Source organism: Equus przewalskii, chromosome 18 (assembly GCF_037783145.1).
Source record: "Equus przewalskii isolate Varuska chromosome 18, EquPr2, whole genome shotgun sequence".
Lineage (NCBI taxonomy): Eukaryota > Metazoa > Chordata > Mammalia > Perissodactyla > Equidae > Equus > Equus przewalskii.
The window spans coordinates 58,044,410-58,060,120 of NC_091848.1; the positions used below are offsets into that span (position 1 = coordinate 58,044,410).

At 42.2% G+C, this 15,711-nt stretch overlaps 1 protein-coding gene and 1 pseudogene across 1 annotated transcript; both read right to left on the reverse strand.

The window, feature by feature from the left end:
• Positions 1-6,700: 6,700 nt before the first annotated feature.
• On the reverse strand, positions 6,701-11,339 carry LOC139076965 (soma ferritin-like). The gene is made up of 4 exons (XM_070582158.1): positions 11,223-11,339; positions 9,083-9,226; positions 7,986-8,111; positions 6,701-6,853 (listed from the first exon to the last, which is right to left on the reverse strand). The coding sequence occupies exons 1-4, from the start codon at positions 11,337-11,339 to the stop codon at positions 6,701-6,703; spliced, it is 540 nt and encodes a 179-aa protein (XP_070438259.1).
• Positions 11,340-14,529: 3,190 nt separating this feature from the next.
• Positions 14,530-15,063, reverse strand: LOC103561948 (large ribosomal subunit protein eL19-like; annotated as a pseudogene).
• Between the last annotated feature and the right edge of the window lie 648 nt (positions 15,064-15,711).

The following is a 15,711-nucleotide window of genomic DNA, read 5'->3' on the forward strand; positions in this document are numbered from 1 at the left end:
ATACCTCTGTCTAAACTCCTTGTTGCTCTCCCACCTCCTGAAGAACAAAACCCCAGCAGGTTAACACGCCATAAAAGGCACTCTGTGGGGCCGGCCCCGTGGCCCAGTGGTTAAGTTCGTTCGCTCCGCTGCGGCGGCCCAGGGTTTTGCTGGTTTGGATCCTGGGCGCAGACATGGCACAGCTTGTCAGGCCACGTTGAGGCGGCGTCCCACATCCCACAACTAGAAGGACCTGCAACTAAGATATACAACTGTGTACAGGGGGATTTGGGGAGATAAAGGAGAAAAAGAAAATACTGGCAACAGTTGTTAGCTCAGGTGCCAATGTTTAAAAAAAAAAAAAAAAGGCACTCTGTGATCTGCCCCTATACCATTGAAATGCCGTGTTCCACTTTCCCATCCTACTGAACTCTGAGTCATCCACCCAAGTCCAGATCAGAAGCTTTTTTATGCTGCATTCCCCCTATCCCGGCGCAAATGGCCATTCTTTCTCTGTGTTCTTCTCTGCCTCGTATAGGCTCTTATTGGTGCATTGACCAAACTGAATTCTAATTATTTACATATATATGTGTTCTCTATTAGATTGTGCACATCCTGATGGCAAGGCCCATTCAATTTTGTACTCCCAGCATCTAAGTTAAGTCCATGAGAAATAGAAGGTGCTTGATAAGTACTTGTTTAACTGAGCTGATTTAGTATAACTGAAGAGGTGCAAAATCTAGCAATTTTGCTTTCTGATGTTTAAGAAACTCTCTCTGCAGTTATTTTAAGAAATTTATTTTCTGCTGGTAATATCACATTGCTAGGAATTAAACAGAGACACAGAGAAATTATTTGCAAAGGCAAACTTGCTCTTGTATCTTTCAGGACTAAGGTGAATACAATGATAATGGTAACAATAATGTCTGTGGACACCAGCAAACCTCTGAGCAGGGACCCAGGAGTCCTCTCTCGAATGTTAACAGGCAGGATGCTGGAGGGTCTTCAGTGTCTGTGTGTTGCCCAGTAGTAGATTGCATTTGTGATATTCCCCCTAATCAGGCTCAGTTCTGCTCCACAGAGGACAAAAGCAGAGAATAAAGTTATTCTATGATATCCTTTTCTAACAGATTTTTTTTTTTTTTTTTAAAGATTGGCACCTGAGCTGACAACCGTTGCCAATCTTTTTTTTTTCCTCTGCTTTTTTTCTCCCCGAATCCCCCCGGTACAGAGTTGTGTATTTTAGTTGTGGGTCCCTCTAGTTGTGGCATGTGGGATGCTGCCTCAGTGTAGCTGGACCAGCGGTGCCGTGTCCGTGCCCAGGATCTGAACCAGTGAAATCCTGGGCTGCTGAAGGGGAGCGCATGAACTTAACCACTCTGCCCCAGGGCTGGCCCCTCTAACAGTTTTAAACATTGGCTTTTCACAGTCACCAGGGAAATGCAAATGAAAACTACACTATACACCCACTAGAATAGCCAAAATTAAAATGTTCATAGTTTCCACTGCTCCATGTCAAAGCACTCCTCGTTTGTTAATAATTGTGCTTCCTTTCTCCTCCTTTTCCTCTAATGGCCTCTACATAGATGCCATGCCAGTTCTCTCTCTCCACCCTCCTTCTTTCGTATTTCTCATTGTCATTTGGGGATTTCCGGATCATCTATTTGCAAGAGTATCCTGTAGGTGAGAAGGGGCCAGAAGAGCAATCCAGTCTAAGTGATTTTGATGTTTTTCTAATACAGTATCTCTCCTTTCTGTAGTTACAAAACCAACTGGCTTCCTCTAATCTAGTGTCTTCATGATTCTTTGTGAAGTCTTGCCTTTTTGCATTTATGGACCTAATGGTTCCAGCCCAGTCCTATTCCTGAACCCTCGTTAGCAGACAAAGGATATGGTTTCTGCATCCAGAGATATTGCTCATTACTCAGAGATAATTTAGGAAACAAACATTTTAGTGTGTGTGCTTTATGATATCTACCAGTACTGGGCTCCCTCTCCTCCCCTCTCTTCCTTTGTGTATCCTGGATGTTAACTGTTTTTGGCATCTGAAGTGAGCAGTTTTAGTTCATGAAGCCACAGCAGTGCTGTAGGTGTTTCTGAGAAGAAAAGGATGCCCAGAAGAGTCCTAGAAGTGACAGTTGTCAGAAATCGATAGTAAATATTCACTCCCCAAAGCATGGGGCCCCCTCATCAGTGAGAACTGCTGTGATCAAAGAGGGCAGTGTGCGATGGGAGAGTTGGAGGCAGAAGGTTTAGAATGCGCTTGGGTGAGGAGTAACATAGAGGTGGCAGGTTGAAGAAAATAGTCGTTCTAAAAGAGAGGGGGTATAGGAAACGGGACTTAGGAGCTGATGCAGGAGCCCTGTGAACCAAGTTAAGATCTGAAATTGAGGTGCGGCTTGGTGCCAGAAGCGGCATTTATTACAGCAGTTGAAGACGGAGCTCTCGAGCTGAGAAACTGGGAAAGCTGGCCCCTCCCTCACTTCAAAATGTCCTCCTTCTAACTGAGAAAAATCCTGCTCGTTCTAATGTGACCAGCAAAGTAATTCTGCACCTACAACATCCAAGAAAGCTAAACAAAAGGGCAAAAAAAAAAAGAACTGAAAATAGATTCAAAACTTCCCCGCAGACTAAGAACACTCGCTAGAACAATACTGCCCCGGAGCAGAGGAGAACGGTAACACAGCATCCCAACATGAATAAAGGAGGGAAAATCGGAAAGCAATTGCACTCAGAAAGGAAGACAATAAAATAATAACTAGGAGAACTCGGGGAAGACACGGCCAACAAAGGGAAGGTGATGGTCCGTCAAAAGGAGCATGTGAAATGGTAACGAGTAAAATTCAGGACAGAAATAGAAGAAACAGAAAGAATCATTTCATAAATAAAGACTACATTATGAAGAGCAAAAGGGGAAATGAATACTACAGAAGGCACGACAGGACACAGAGTATACACATGGGAAAAGTGAGGAAAGTGAAAGAGAAATAAGCAGAAAGATTTTTTTAAAAGGAGAGAGACAATGAAAGTTCTAAAAGATAGGCAAAAGTGATCCAAAATATAAATAATGGGAGTTCTTCCAGTTGGAGAAATACCGAAAGAGTGGAGTTAAGCAAACATTAGAAAATGTTCTGAAATAAGACTTGAATTTGTATGTTAAAAGACACGTTCAAGACATGAGAAAACTGTCCCAGAATGATCAATACTGAGACATATCCTACAAACACATATCCCAGCAACTCTAGACCTATCCTACTAACACTAGTAGCAAACTTTGGGCATCTGGGCAAGAACATTGTGTCATTTCTAAGGGAAAGAAAACCAAGTTAGTGCAACTCAATCAGTTCGAACAGAAATGGAACAATACCGGTCAGACACTTAAGGAAAGCAAGTTTGAGCCGACTCAGGGAATACTGTCCTCGTTACACCTTACTGAAGCATCTCCTAGAGAATAAAATTCACCCACCCAAAAGACGATCAGGGAGACCTCAGCAAAAGGACTGGGGGTGAACATTGAACATATTTAACAATAGAACTAGGACTAAAACAAGAACGTAAGGGTCACCAAATAAAGTGTAAATATGAACGTTGTATTTACATAAACTTTCATTATGAAGGCTGTTATTTTAAAAATTACAGTTCTGTGATATTTTTTATTCTAGTGTTTGTCTTTATAATTAGACTTTTATATAACACCCTCAGGACCTCCTTTCTTCAGACGGTATCTATTGATTCCTACTGTAAGCATCAAGTGAATTAGCTTGTAGCTCCTTCCTCCTCTCTTTTCTCCATAGCTTTCCCTACCCAATTTTAGTTAACAATATCATCATTTGTTATGGGCTAAATTGTGTCCTCCCAAAATTCATGAGGTAGGTACATGCTTAGTTTTACAGGAAAATGCCATCTCCTTTTCCAGAATGGTTGCACCACTTTACGTTCCCACCAACAGTGTATGAGAGCTTCAGTTGTTTCGCCAACTTGCCAGCATATGGTGTTGACAGTCATTGTAAATTTAGCCATTCTGACGAGTATGTAGTGAGTGGTATCCCAACGTGGTTTTGGTTTGTGTTTCCCAATGACTAATGATGTCAAGCAAGTTTTCTGTATGTTCCCATTTCCCACCCCCCCCCCATGATTGAAGCTTATTCTTTAATACTAAATTGTCCAAACCCTCAAAATCCTATTGGGATTATGACCAAAATTGCTTATACATTGATTTGGGAGGTGTCACAATTTTCCTATTTGGTCTTTCTCTCCTCCTTCCGTTACTCAAAGCTTTTGTCTCAGGAAGCATTTATATTTTATTTCATATAGGTTCCAAGCTAGTGTTGTTAGGATTATTCCTAGATGTTTTATGTATTTATGGGTATTATAAACAAGATATCTTTTTAAAAAGTTTTCTCTGTTTATTGATACTACCTAGGAAAGATTGATTTGTAGATGTTTATTCTGTATCCTGCAACATTATTGAACTTTCTTGTAAGTTATAATAGTTCATCAGGTCTAGTTATAATCATATCACATTGATTAAGTCTTTTTCAAACATATATATCTTCTTTTCCTTCTGCTTTTTTATTGTACTATCCAGAACAGTGGTTCTCAAGCTGGGTGATTTTGCCTCCCAAGAGACATTTAGCAATTTCTGGAATCCGTTTTGATTGTCATAACTGGAGGAGGTACTATCTAGTAGGTAGAAGCCAAGGATGCTGCTAGACATCTTACAACGCATAGGACAACTCCCCACAACAAAGAGTCGTCTGGCTCAAAACGTCAATGGTGCTGAGGTTGAGAAACCCTGCTTGAGGACTTCCAGAGAAGCACTGAGCAGTGCTGAGGAGAAAGCAAGCTTGTTTTACGCCTCACTTTAATGTGAAAGTCTAACATATTAATAAGTATAAAATTGGATATAAATTAGCAATTATGAAGTGGGAATTTATTCAAGCATGTTTTCTTAACCAGTTAATTCTCCAGTGGTGACAAGCTCACCATGACAGTGATTCTCAAGAAGGATGAGTTGTAGAAAAGGCATGAAGAGGTAGGTAAAGAAGTCAACTACGTGGCTGACTGGGGCATGCCCCTCCTCACTACAGTTACTTAAAGTGCTGCACAAGGTTAGTTAGCGTCAGCCAGGCTCCATTGGACCTGCATAGAGAAGACTGTGCCCTTATATTTTGCTATTAAAACAATGACATTGTTCCCAGAGAAGGTCTTCTTTGGGTTGTAGTCTTCTGTGAGCTTAACGTATGTCTGAATAGGTCTATTTTGCTATAACTGTTATTAATTTTTCCCCTCAGCTTTCTGAAGATGTTTTTTCCATTTTCTCTTTCATCTAAAATTAACGAGAAATCTGTTAATGTCAGTTTTCATTCTTTCTAAGTGATGTCTTTCATGGGGAGCTGTTTCATCCTTGATGCTCTAAAATTTCGCAATGGTTCTTTCTCAATTTCTCTCTCCTCCTGGAGCTCTAGGTAGATCTCTCATTGGAACTCCATGTCTTAACATTTTAAATACCGTTTCTTTATTCCTTTGCCTGAGAATTTCTTAGCCACTTCTAGATCACTTGTTTGACTAGCTGTGTTTAAATATTTAGCCCATTTGCTAACCTGAATTTTTTCCAAGATACCTGATTCCTTCTTATGACCACTTTCTCTTGTTTCAAAAAACATCCTCTGTTCTGTGTAAAATTAAAAGTTTTACGATGGTCTCAGTTTCAGTGGTCTGTTTTCTTATTGTAGGTGCTTCTGTTATGTATTGGCTTTCCTCAAGTTTGGGAGGTGGCTCTGTTACACAAACTAACAGAACACAGAGTCTGAGCAGGTGCTGCTCCACATACTGTATATATTTACTTTGTCCTCTTGTTAACCTTATGAACTAAGTACTATTAACTCCACTTTACCCATGACTAAACTGAGTCACTGAGTGAGGTCAAAACTTCCAGGCCATGGAGCTGGTAAGTTTTGGATCCAGGACACAACCCTACAGAGCATCTGATCTTCCCAGGCGGTACTGCCCACACGAGGCCCTGGGGTCTGACCCAAGTTTGCATGCTCATTGTTTGCTCTGGAAAACAACTACCCCAATAGCTGCTGGTTGGCCCACGATGGAGGGGTAGGGGCGTCCACATGCTTGTCTGCAGCCTCTTGGTTGTCTGTGTCCTCCTGCTCCCTAGGCTGATGAAAGGGCATCTGGGTTGCAGCTGCCTGTCCACTGTATCTCTTTCAGGTGGAAGTCACACTTTCTAGACCGAGAGCTTTCATTTTCAAGTTTATCTTTGCATTTAATCGGAATAAAACCCTACTATTTTGTAAACTTAAAATATGTGCATGAGTTGTAGGGGAGGGGTGTATTAGTGAGACCTAAGGTTTACTACTTAATTTCTACTATATCCACATGGACTGAACCTACCAAATCCTGACTCTGCATCTGGGCGTGGCTGGGACTGTGGGAGAAGGCTTTTTGGTTTTTAAAGTCTGACACACCCACCGTGCCTCAGGAAGCTTTCACCAAACTTACATTGATGGAGCTAACCCTCCTGGTGCTCCAACAGCAATCTCTTTACACATAATTATAATGCAAAACAGCTTTATTTGTATGCAAAACAATGATTAGGATACTAGACGAAAAGGCAGGCCATCTTCTGTCAGACGGAGAAGAGAAGATTCTTAAGTAGCTGACGTTGGGTCGTACTACCACAGGAAGACCCCTGTGCTGTCCTCAGGCATTAAGCCTCTTTGGCCGAGGCTTCAGGAGTCTTTTCAGATGGATTTTCCTTCTGGGCCAGCTTTTCTAATTCCTTCTGATAGCCAACCTGGTTTTCCAGATAGCGTATGTTTCTCTTTTGTTTATCCAGAAACTTTCCCAGGAAGCGTGACAGCTACAGAAATAAAACAGGGAAGGGCTCATTAAGGATCTTGTCTGCCACAGGAGGCAATCTAAGATCTCGCTACCCAAATTATGGCCCACGAACCAGCAGTCCTGGGAGCTTGTCAGAAACACAGACTCTCAAGTCCTGCAGCAGACTTACTAAATCAGGATCTGCATTTTAAGAAGGGCCTGGGCGATTCATATGCATACTGAAGTTCAAGGAGCACTGATTCAAGACTCCAGGTGAATACAAATATCCACTTTCAGTGAGTATGAGCATTAGGGCATCTCATCAAAAGTACATAATTTAAGTAATAAGCTACTACTGCAATGGTTTCCACCCTGTTGATTTGAATCACATGGAGGTTGAGTAGGCGCCCAGACCCCATTCCCAAAAACTTAGATTGAAGTGCTCTGGCATAATGCTCAGGCATCTATACCTCTTCAGAGCTCCTCAATGAGTCCAATACGCATCTACAGTTGATAACTTTTGTACTAGGGCATTTTCTTCACTTTGACTTTCTGAGAAGCAAGGGAGTTGGTGAGAAAGAAGTTACCACTGCAAGGGAGAGTGTTCGCCATTAACCAGGAAGACTTCAGAGAATTCTATAGGATACTACGTCACCGGTAACACTCACTTTTGCAGGGACAGTCTAGGACTGTGGTTCTCAAAGTGTAACCCCTGGCTGGCAGCATCATCACCTGTGAGCTTGTTAGAAATGCAAATTCTCGGCCACCACATCAAACCAATTGAGTTAGAACTCAGACTGGGGGCGGGGCCCAGCAGGTTGTTTCAGTAAGCCCTCCAGGTGATTCTGCTGCCCGTGAAAATGTGAGCACTTCTGGTCTAGGAGATTTACAAGCCACCAACAGAAGTTATTTGATTATCCAGAGTGCACTATTCCTGGAAAGTCTTCTCTACCTTGTGTTGAGTTACGTTCCTCCTTACCAGGGCACCTACTCCTCCCACCTCTAACCTTCTCCCAGAAATAAGTTCATACACTTCATGGCGGTGGGGGGGGGGGGGGTCGTGGAATCAAGCACCTGGTAGATGATCTAATGCCTTGGACCCATTTCTCAGAAGCAAGTCATAATCCAGAAGTGGAAGATGACCCTGCTTTCAGAACCAGTGAACTACTTACATCAGTTTCATGATTCTCAGAAGCCAAGGTCTTCAGGTCTTGCAGGAGCTTGTTTAATGTGTTCTCCAACTCCAGAGCAGACTCCAGAGCTTGGAGTCCAGTTCCCCAGTTGTCTATATCAGGCCTCTGTTGGAGAGGAACAGGAGAGTCACTTTCCCACCTCAGGCACAGTTTTATTTCTTCCTGTTTTCTGTGTAGGATTATGATTAGGTTTGCAGAGGCCAATAGTTTCCAAGCTTTGTGGCACAATGGAATCAGTGGAGAGTCTTAAAAATACTGATGTCTGGCTTTCAACTGCAGACATTCTGACCTAATTGGCAGAGATGCAAGCTCAGCATCAGGATTTTTAAATGCTCCCCAGATGACTTTAATGTGCCACAAAGCATGGGTACACTAGCACAGTTGTATGCACTATTCTATTAGATTTGGAATTTCACGGTCATCGTTCAGTTCTGTTACAACTAGACGTTCAGTTTCTCTTTATAAAGCTGGAGTTAAAAGAACCTCTCAGATAAGTAGGGATGTTGCTAGATGTAATACCCCCAACTAAGGTTCAGATTGCTCTTTTGGAGTGTCTATCCCAGCAAAAGAGTTTTACTGCGTTGAAGAGACAGCCATATTAAATACCTGGACGTGCTCCGAATTAGACCAAAGCTCTGGTATAAGGATGCTCACAGCTCTGGGAAGAGGCCATTAGAGCAGTGCTTCTCAAAGTCTGCAGAGCATTGGAATCATCTGGAGAGCTTGTGAAGGGACAGCTCCCGGGGCCCCACCCCTGGAGAATCAGATTCAGTTAGTCTGGGTGGGGTCCATGAATTTGTGTTTCTAACGAGTTCTCAGGTGATGCTAGTTTTGCTGGTCCAGAGACCACACTTTGTGTGGCTCATTGAGAGAAGCCAAACAGGCACTTAGTGGCTAAGATTTACTCAAAATGAGATGAGGAGGCTACAAAGAAGACACAAGCTTGGCCTCAAAGTCAGTTGCTATAATCCCCTGTAGGAACATGAGTAACCTAACAAGTTAGGTAGCAACTAATAATTCAGCTCTCTAGACCCAGCGAAGTCCCCGTGGAGGTCACCGTAAAGTTCCATAGTCACCTGGATCACGGGAAGGCAGATTTTACTCTCATGTTTCCTTAGATATTTTAGGAACTGCCTTGCGTGTGCCCTCTTCACCTCAGCCTGGTCCTCGAAGAATGTGGCAAAAGGAGGTTCTTTGGTCTCTCCATCGTAATAACAGGCCTGGAACGGGGTGAGAATGGGGGGACTGGAGTGAGAAAAGCTGATTTTCGTGACTGGAAATCTCATAGAAACTCACTCTGTTGTCACTGTGGTTGTCCTAAAGAGGACTTCTTTGTTCAGTCTTGGGTCCTTAGGTTGTCCTTTGACTTCCAGAAGGCCCTGCTGTCTTCTTGAACCCGGGTTACCCCAGAGAAGCTGCCCAGGTTCTAACACACTGGCGCCTAATCTCCAGCTATTATGGCCTCTTTAAGGGCCAGATTTGTGAACCTCACGTGCTAGCTCTTATGTCCAGTAATTATGGAGACACCTGGCAGAAGCCCAGCATAAATTGTGACATTTTAAAGTCAATCTATTTCATCAATCCTAACATCTACATTAACTCTAAAATAGCATATGGATGCAAAATTACTTATTCAGTCTGCCATCAGTGTTTGATGCCCATATAGTTTTGGGAACTCACGAGCAAGAGCTGTGATTCTCCCTATCATAGCCCATAGGTTACAATCACAGCTCTAAATCATTGAGCCACAGAGCAGCAAAATCCTGGCCTCTAAGTTGCTGTTTCACCTCGTCTCAAACCACAAACATGGCCATAACCTCCGTTACTAAGGACATAGAAGATACAGCATCACCCAGATCCCCCACAGTGGCTCAGGAACCCATACTGACCATAGATAAATAAGCATCACTGACATGCAGCTCATAAGATACTATATGATTAATAGCGACCCTACATTCTTCAGAGAGAAGGCTGCAGACCTGGGCTGCCATCTCAGCTTCAAGAAAAATCAGGCATAAAAGGGCTACCCACTGAAGTCAGGGACTTCTTAAATACTAGTGGGCATATGGCCAGCTCACTTCCATCCAGCTGAAGACAAGATGAAATTCCATCCAGCTGAGATTAACAGCTACTAATCTGCCAATGAGGACATTGTTTCTGCATGAAAGAACCAATCTGACCAGAGAAAAAGCTGAAAAAAATGCCAATCCTCCTAATTATCCAGGCTGTGTTCCATCTTCTCTCTCACGTTCTCTCTGACTGTGATTTGAGAAGGCTGATATATTTCCGGAATAGGGAAGTGTTAACAGAGTAGATGTACTACCTTTCCTTGTTCTCGTTCTTCCGTAACTCTTTATGGTACCTCATGCTAGGTCCTATGGGGAATCTAAGCAGAGTCACTAAAACACATTCTTTCCCTGGTAAAGGACATATCCCCCACCCCATAGGCCTCAACACATATAACGGCTCTTAAGACAGGACACGATGGGAGTTCTGAAAGGTCAAAAAGTATGTTTAGCTGAGGGCATCAGGGCAGACTTCATTGATAAATTGGCCTTGGAAGGTGGGTAAGAATGCAGAGAAACGGATATGGAGGAGAGCCTTCTACCTGGAAAATAGGCACACCCAGGCTGCAGGGACCAGATGTAGCAGTGGTTCCTCCAAAATACAGTGAGACTGCTCCAGTCGGGAACCTTTGGCTCCTTCCTCAAATTGTGTCTGGAAAGTCTCTACCTGGCCCAGCATCCTCCTTCTTTACTTACCCTCCTCTGGGGTAGAGATTATTGTACTTATTTTGGTGTTCCCACAGCCCATAATCCAGTGTTTTGTAAATAATAGGTGCTGAATCAGCATCTATTAAGTAAAAATGTATTTTATGTGAGCAGCCCGGTAAGACTTCCCCATAAGTCTGGTGTATTCTTACTTTGAACACAAGCCACGTCTGGTTGACTGAAGTGGAACTGGCAGGTCACCAAAGTCTATCTCGACGAGGAAGCAAGGAGTGAGGGCGCTTCCTGAGGGAGAGCTCATCCCAAGAGAAGGAGCCCAGGATCCCAAGTTTGGCTCAGTCACAAAGATAAGATCATCAAACGGAAGGGATCATTATGAAAAGTCCTGTTATTTGTCACTTTTGTTTCCTGACTCAAAACTGCTCTTGTCCTCAGTTGAATTCACGCCTTAGTCCCAAGTGGGCGTTTGAGTCCGTGCTTCTCAAACCGTAATCTGCATGTGAATCTCCTGGGGCTCTGGTTCAGATGCAGACTCTCCTTCACGGGGCCTGAGGTTCTGCCTTTCTAATGATTCCGCCAAATGCTGCTGGTTCATGGACCACATTTTGGGTAGCATGGGTTTAAGTACGTTCCTAAAGAGCCATCTCAGTAAAAATTCTGCAAGACATGGGGCACAATGGCACTTGGGGAACCCTCTGCTAGGAAAGGAGAATGGGCCGCCGCCGCTTCTCATGCACCCCTGCATGGCCTGGCCCGGCAGAGCTCCCCGGACCTCCACGGCAGCATCCTGGGGAGGCGGTGCTGGGCCCTTCACGATATCTAGCCGGTGAAAGTTAGAGCCGGGAGAGGAAAGAAAATGGTAGCTGACGAGATAGTTAACGGATGAGATAGTTCATTGGTTTTACTTATAGGATGTGTAAAATGTTACCTGCACTCCCAGAGGAATTTGGGGAACTTTTGAGAAGATTAGGGTCCTATATGAGCAGGTGGGGACAAGTGCCCACAAAGTCTGGATTATTACTGTTAATATGACCCCATCTACAAGATAGTAAATCTAGAAGATAAAGATTTTATTTAGTGGGGGATAATATGAGTTTGGATATTTCTGGATGATCTATAAGATCTTTTCATGTAAATATTCCATGATTCTATCATCCCTCTTGGCCAAAACACAGAACTGGATACATATGAAGAAAATGTTCCTGTTCTTGTGGGTTACATATTACTAAGAAATACTGCTATCTAATCACTTAAAAACAACCTCACCAACATATAGAAAAAGGAGAGGAAGGAAACGCACCATCAGCATCAGTAACCGTGTTAGTGTGGGCGCTTAACAGGGGATTTTTTTCTTTTTTCTATTTTCCATATTTTTCAAACTTTTATAATAATATATATGTACAGTCATATATTTTCATTTTGAAAAAGGTACCTAACAGACATCTTTCTAGAGAATTAGTACAATGCCTTTCCCCAAGGGAAGCTCCACATACTTATTTATGAACATACTGTTGTTTTCGAATTACAAATGTAATGCATGATCATTATAAAGTATCCCCAAATTAAAGAAATATGTAATGTAGAAAGTGAAAGCCCATGGGTAACGCTTTAGTTCCAACACATTTTTAAATCTAATTTGATCTTATTATGATGGATAACAATGGATGATCCATTATTATGATTTGGTCCACTGTTAAATTTTGGTAACCCAATGAACTGACTTTTGAATTATGGGATGTGATCAGACTGGCTATGTAACATCCATGCACCCTCTCCCCTGGAATGTGCTGGAAACACAAAGACACCTTTTTTTTTTTTTTTTAAATTATACAACCCCTCTTAAAAATATTTTTAGCCTAATCTGAACTTTCTGTCCTTACATGTTATTTCACCTCCTCGTCTCTCTAATGATTAAGGAAGAAATGAGGGGTTCTCTTTGGGACTTAATTCTAACCAAGAAATTCTTTTTGTTTGTTTTTTGCAGTTTTGTTGAGAAATAATTGACATACATCATTGTATAACTTTAAGGCGTGCAGCAGCACGATGGTTTGATTTACATGTATGGTGAAATGATCACAATAGGTTCAGCTAGCTTCCGTCATCTCATAGAAATACAATAAAAAGAAAAGAAAGAATAAAAAATAAAGAAAAAAAATTTTCTCCTTGTGATGCAAACTCTTAGGATTAGCTCTCTTAACAACTGTCCTCAACATCCCACAGCAGCGTTAGCCATGGTCATCATGTTGCCCATCAGATCCCCAGCACTTATTCATCTGTAACTGGAAGGCTACCTTTTCACCATCTTCCCCAATTACCCCCACCCCCCTTCCTCTGGTCACCACAAGTCTGATTTCTTTTTCTATCAGGTTTTTTTTTTTTCTTTTTTAGATTCCACATATAAGTGAGATCATCCAGTATTTGTCTTTCTCTAACCAAGAAATTCTTATCTTTAAAAATAAAATACTTTAGTAGAGCATGTATTATTCTCTTTGTCACGTTCTCTGTGCACATTTCCCCTGTTAGTTTAAAGCTTCATGAGGAAGGGGCCTAAGCCTTAGTCATCATTATATCTCCCAGAGCATTTAACACAGGGCCTTGCCCATAGAAAGCACCCAGTAAAGTATATTGATCTGAATAATTTGAAAGTAAAAAGGAACCTGAAGGTTTAAAGTTGTTGGTTGTCAAGGAAGAAACAATGGGCAGAACCAGATGAGTACTTTCACTCTGGAAAAACAGGTTTCAAAAGTTCCCCAAATTTATGGAGTAGGGAGAAGGCAGAGAATACCATCTTAAGAGTTTTTAAAACAGAACACAGCATTTAACACAGTACTGGGCACTGAATGTGTCCTTTAAAAATGTTTATGGATGGAAGAGTGAAAGAACGAAGTAATTTATCTAGATAGCTCAATTCCTAGCCTTAAAAGCTAGGAATGTCACACGTGATTCTGGTGAGAAAGAGAGAGGAGGCATCTCCAGAAATCCACGTGCCTGCACATGTGTCCTGCAGTCTCTTCCTCCAGACTTACTGTGGCCATCATATCCTCCAGAATACAGTTCTGACTTTTACATTCTGGGTTAGGTATCTCACCTTCGTGCTCCTTGGTTACAGTAATTCCTTCCACACCTTTGTAACTGCTTGCTTACCTGTACACCGTCTCTACTAGTTAATGAGCTCCTTGAAGGCACTCACTGCGTCGTGACTTGGTATCACCATCCTCTAGCCAGACTAGGTCATCAACAGATACCCATTCAGTACGAACAAAGTAGATGGTCAAACATTTAAAGGGCAAACACAAAAACATGGGAGGAATGAAAATGTAAAAGAAATATCAGGAAAAACCAACTTTTCCTTTGATCTTTTCTAAGTCAACAATGTGGATGAATAGAGTTTTACACTTTAATCAAGTTTACAGTGTCACAAATCTGGAAGGAATAATTAGCACGCATAACGACAGACCAAGGGCCAACACAACTCAGCAGTTTAATTCAAATTGGCTGAGGCAACATGATGAAATGTAACTAACGATGAGTTTAAAATCCTATATTTCAGTTCAATAAATCAATAACCCATAAACAGAAGGATGGAGATCTTTTTAAACAGTAGATCATATGAAGAAGACAATTTTTCACATGCACCAATTTTTAGTTGACTAAATGTTGACTATGACCAAAGAGTTGACAGAAAAACAAACGCAGTTCACTCTTTTTCCCCTCAGGCAGATGAAGCCTTGCTTCATTGAATGATTGGCCTGTACCATCGCCATGGCCACTGTGTGCAGACAAGAGAGGGGGCTTTAGTTCTTGTTCTCAGTGCTGAAGACGTCCCCCTCCTTGGCCTGGAGCCTCTCCTCATGGCTCTTACAGGCTTCCTTGATCTCAGACCTGTGGGTCTCAGGCTGGTCAGCCAACAACTTCTCACTGGCCTTGTTGGCCTTCAGCTAGTGGATTGTTCCCTGAGAATCTGCTTGTTTTTGAGCACATTCCCCTTACCTTCGGGAATAGCCTGTGATACACGGGGTGGTGGTCAATCTTCTTAGATTTGCAGAATCCTCATCCAGGTTACCTCCTCCAGCATTCAAGCACTTACATACCCTTTTGCTTGCGCATGCCCATATGCCTGCCCTTATTGTGAGCCAAGATGTTCTTCCAGCATCAAGCCAGGGAATGGACAGTCACAGGCATCCTGATGATCAGCCCATGTTTGATCAGCTTCCAGATTCAACGATGAGAGTTGGCATTGGCGATTTCATTGATCTCATTGGGGTCCAACCAGACCTTCTTTTTGCACAGCGAACGATGCTGGAGGTGAGCCTCTTCTGAAGCCTCATGGCTGCAATTCAGTTTTCAGTAAGTAATTTTAGTGACCAGATCACAGGAGATAACTAGTCTTACTGCAACTGTGCAGCGAGTTATGTTCGCAGAGTCCACCCGTCCAACACACACTTCCTGGTGCCTCCCAGAAGCAGCTGGTCAGTGCCACATGGTGATAAGGATAACTAAGGACTTGAGGAGCTTTATGTCTCACACCTTATCATATTTGTATTTAATGCTGGGGCCACACTTTTTAGATATTGATGAACTGTAGCATAACCAGATGAAGAAGAGGTTTATTTATTTCAATACTTATGTTAGTAGGATTCAGAAATGCTTAAATGTTGAAGAGATTGGTGGATAAAAATCCTTCACAGCAGGCCTGCAAGGCTGGTGTTGTATTCCTTCTTATGAAGGTGGAAACAATCTAGGAGAGATCAGGTCATGACTTCATAGTCACACAGCTAGTTAGTGGCAGAAGCTGGGTTTGAACTCATCTCCAAAGATTTGACTCCAAAAATCTAGGTTCTTTCTACCGTGCCATTCATCCCACTGTGTTCAAATAAATGCTTTCTTTTTCCAATTTACTAATATAAGAATATGAAAAGACCTACAAGGATACAAACATTTTAAAACACATTTAGTTATACTTGTGGACTCTTTTA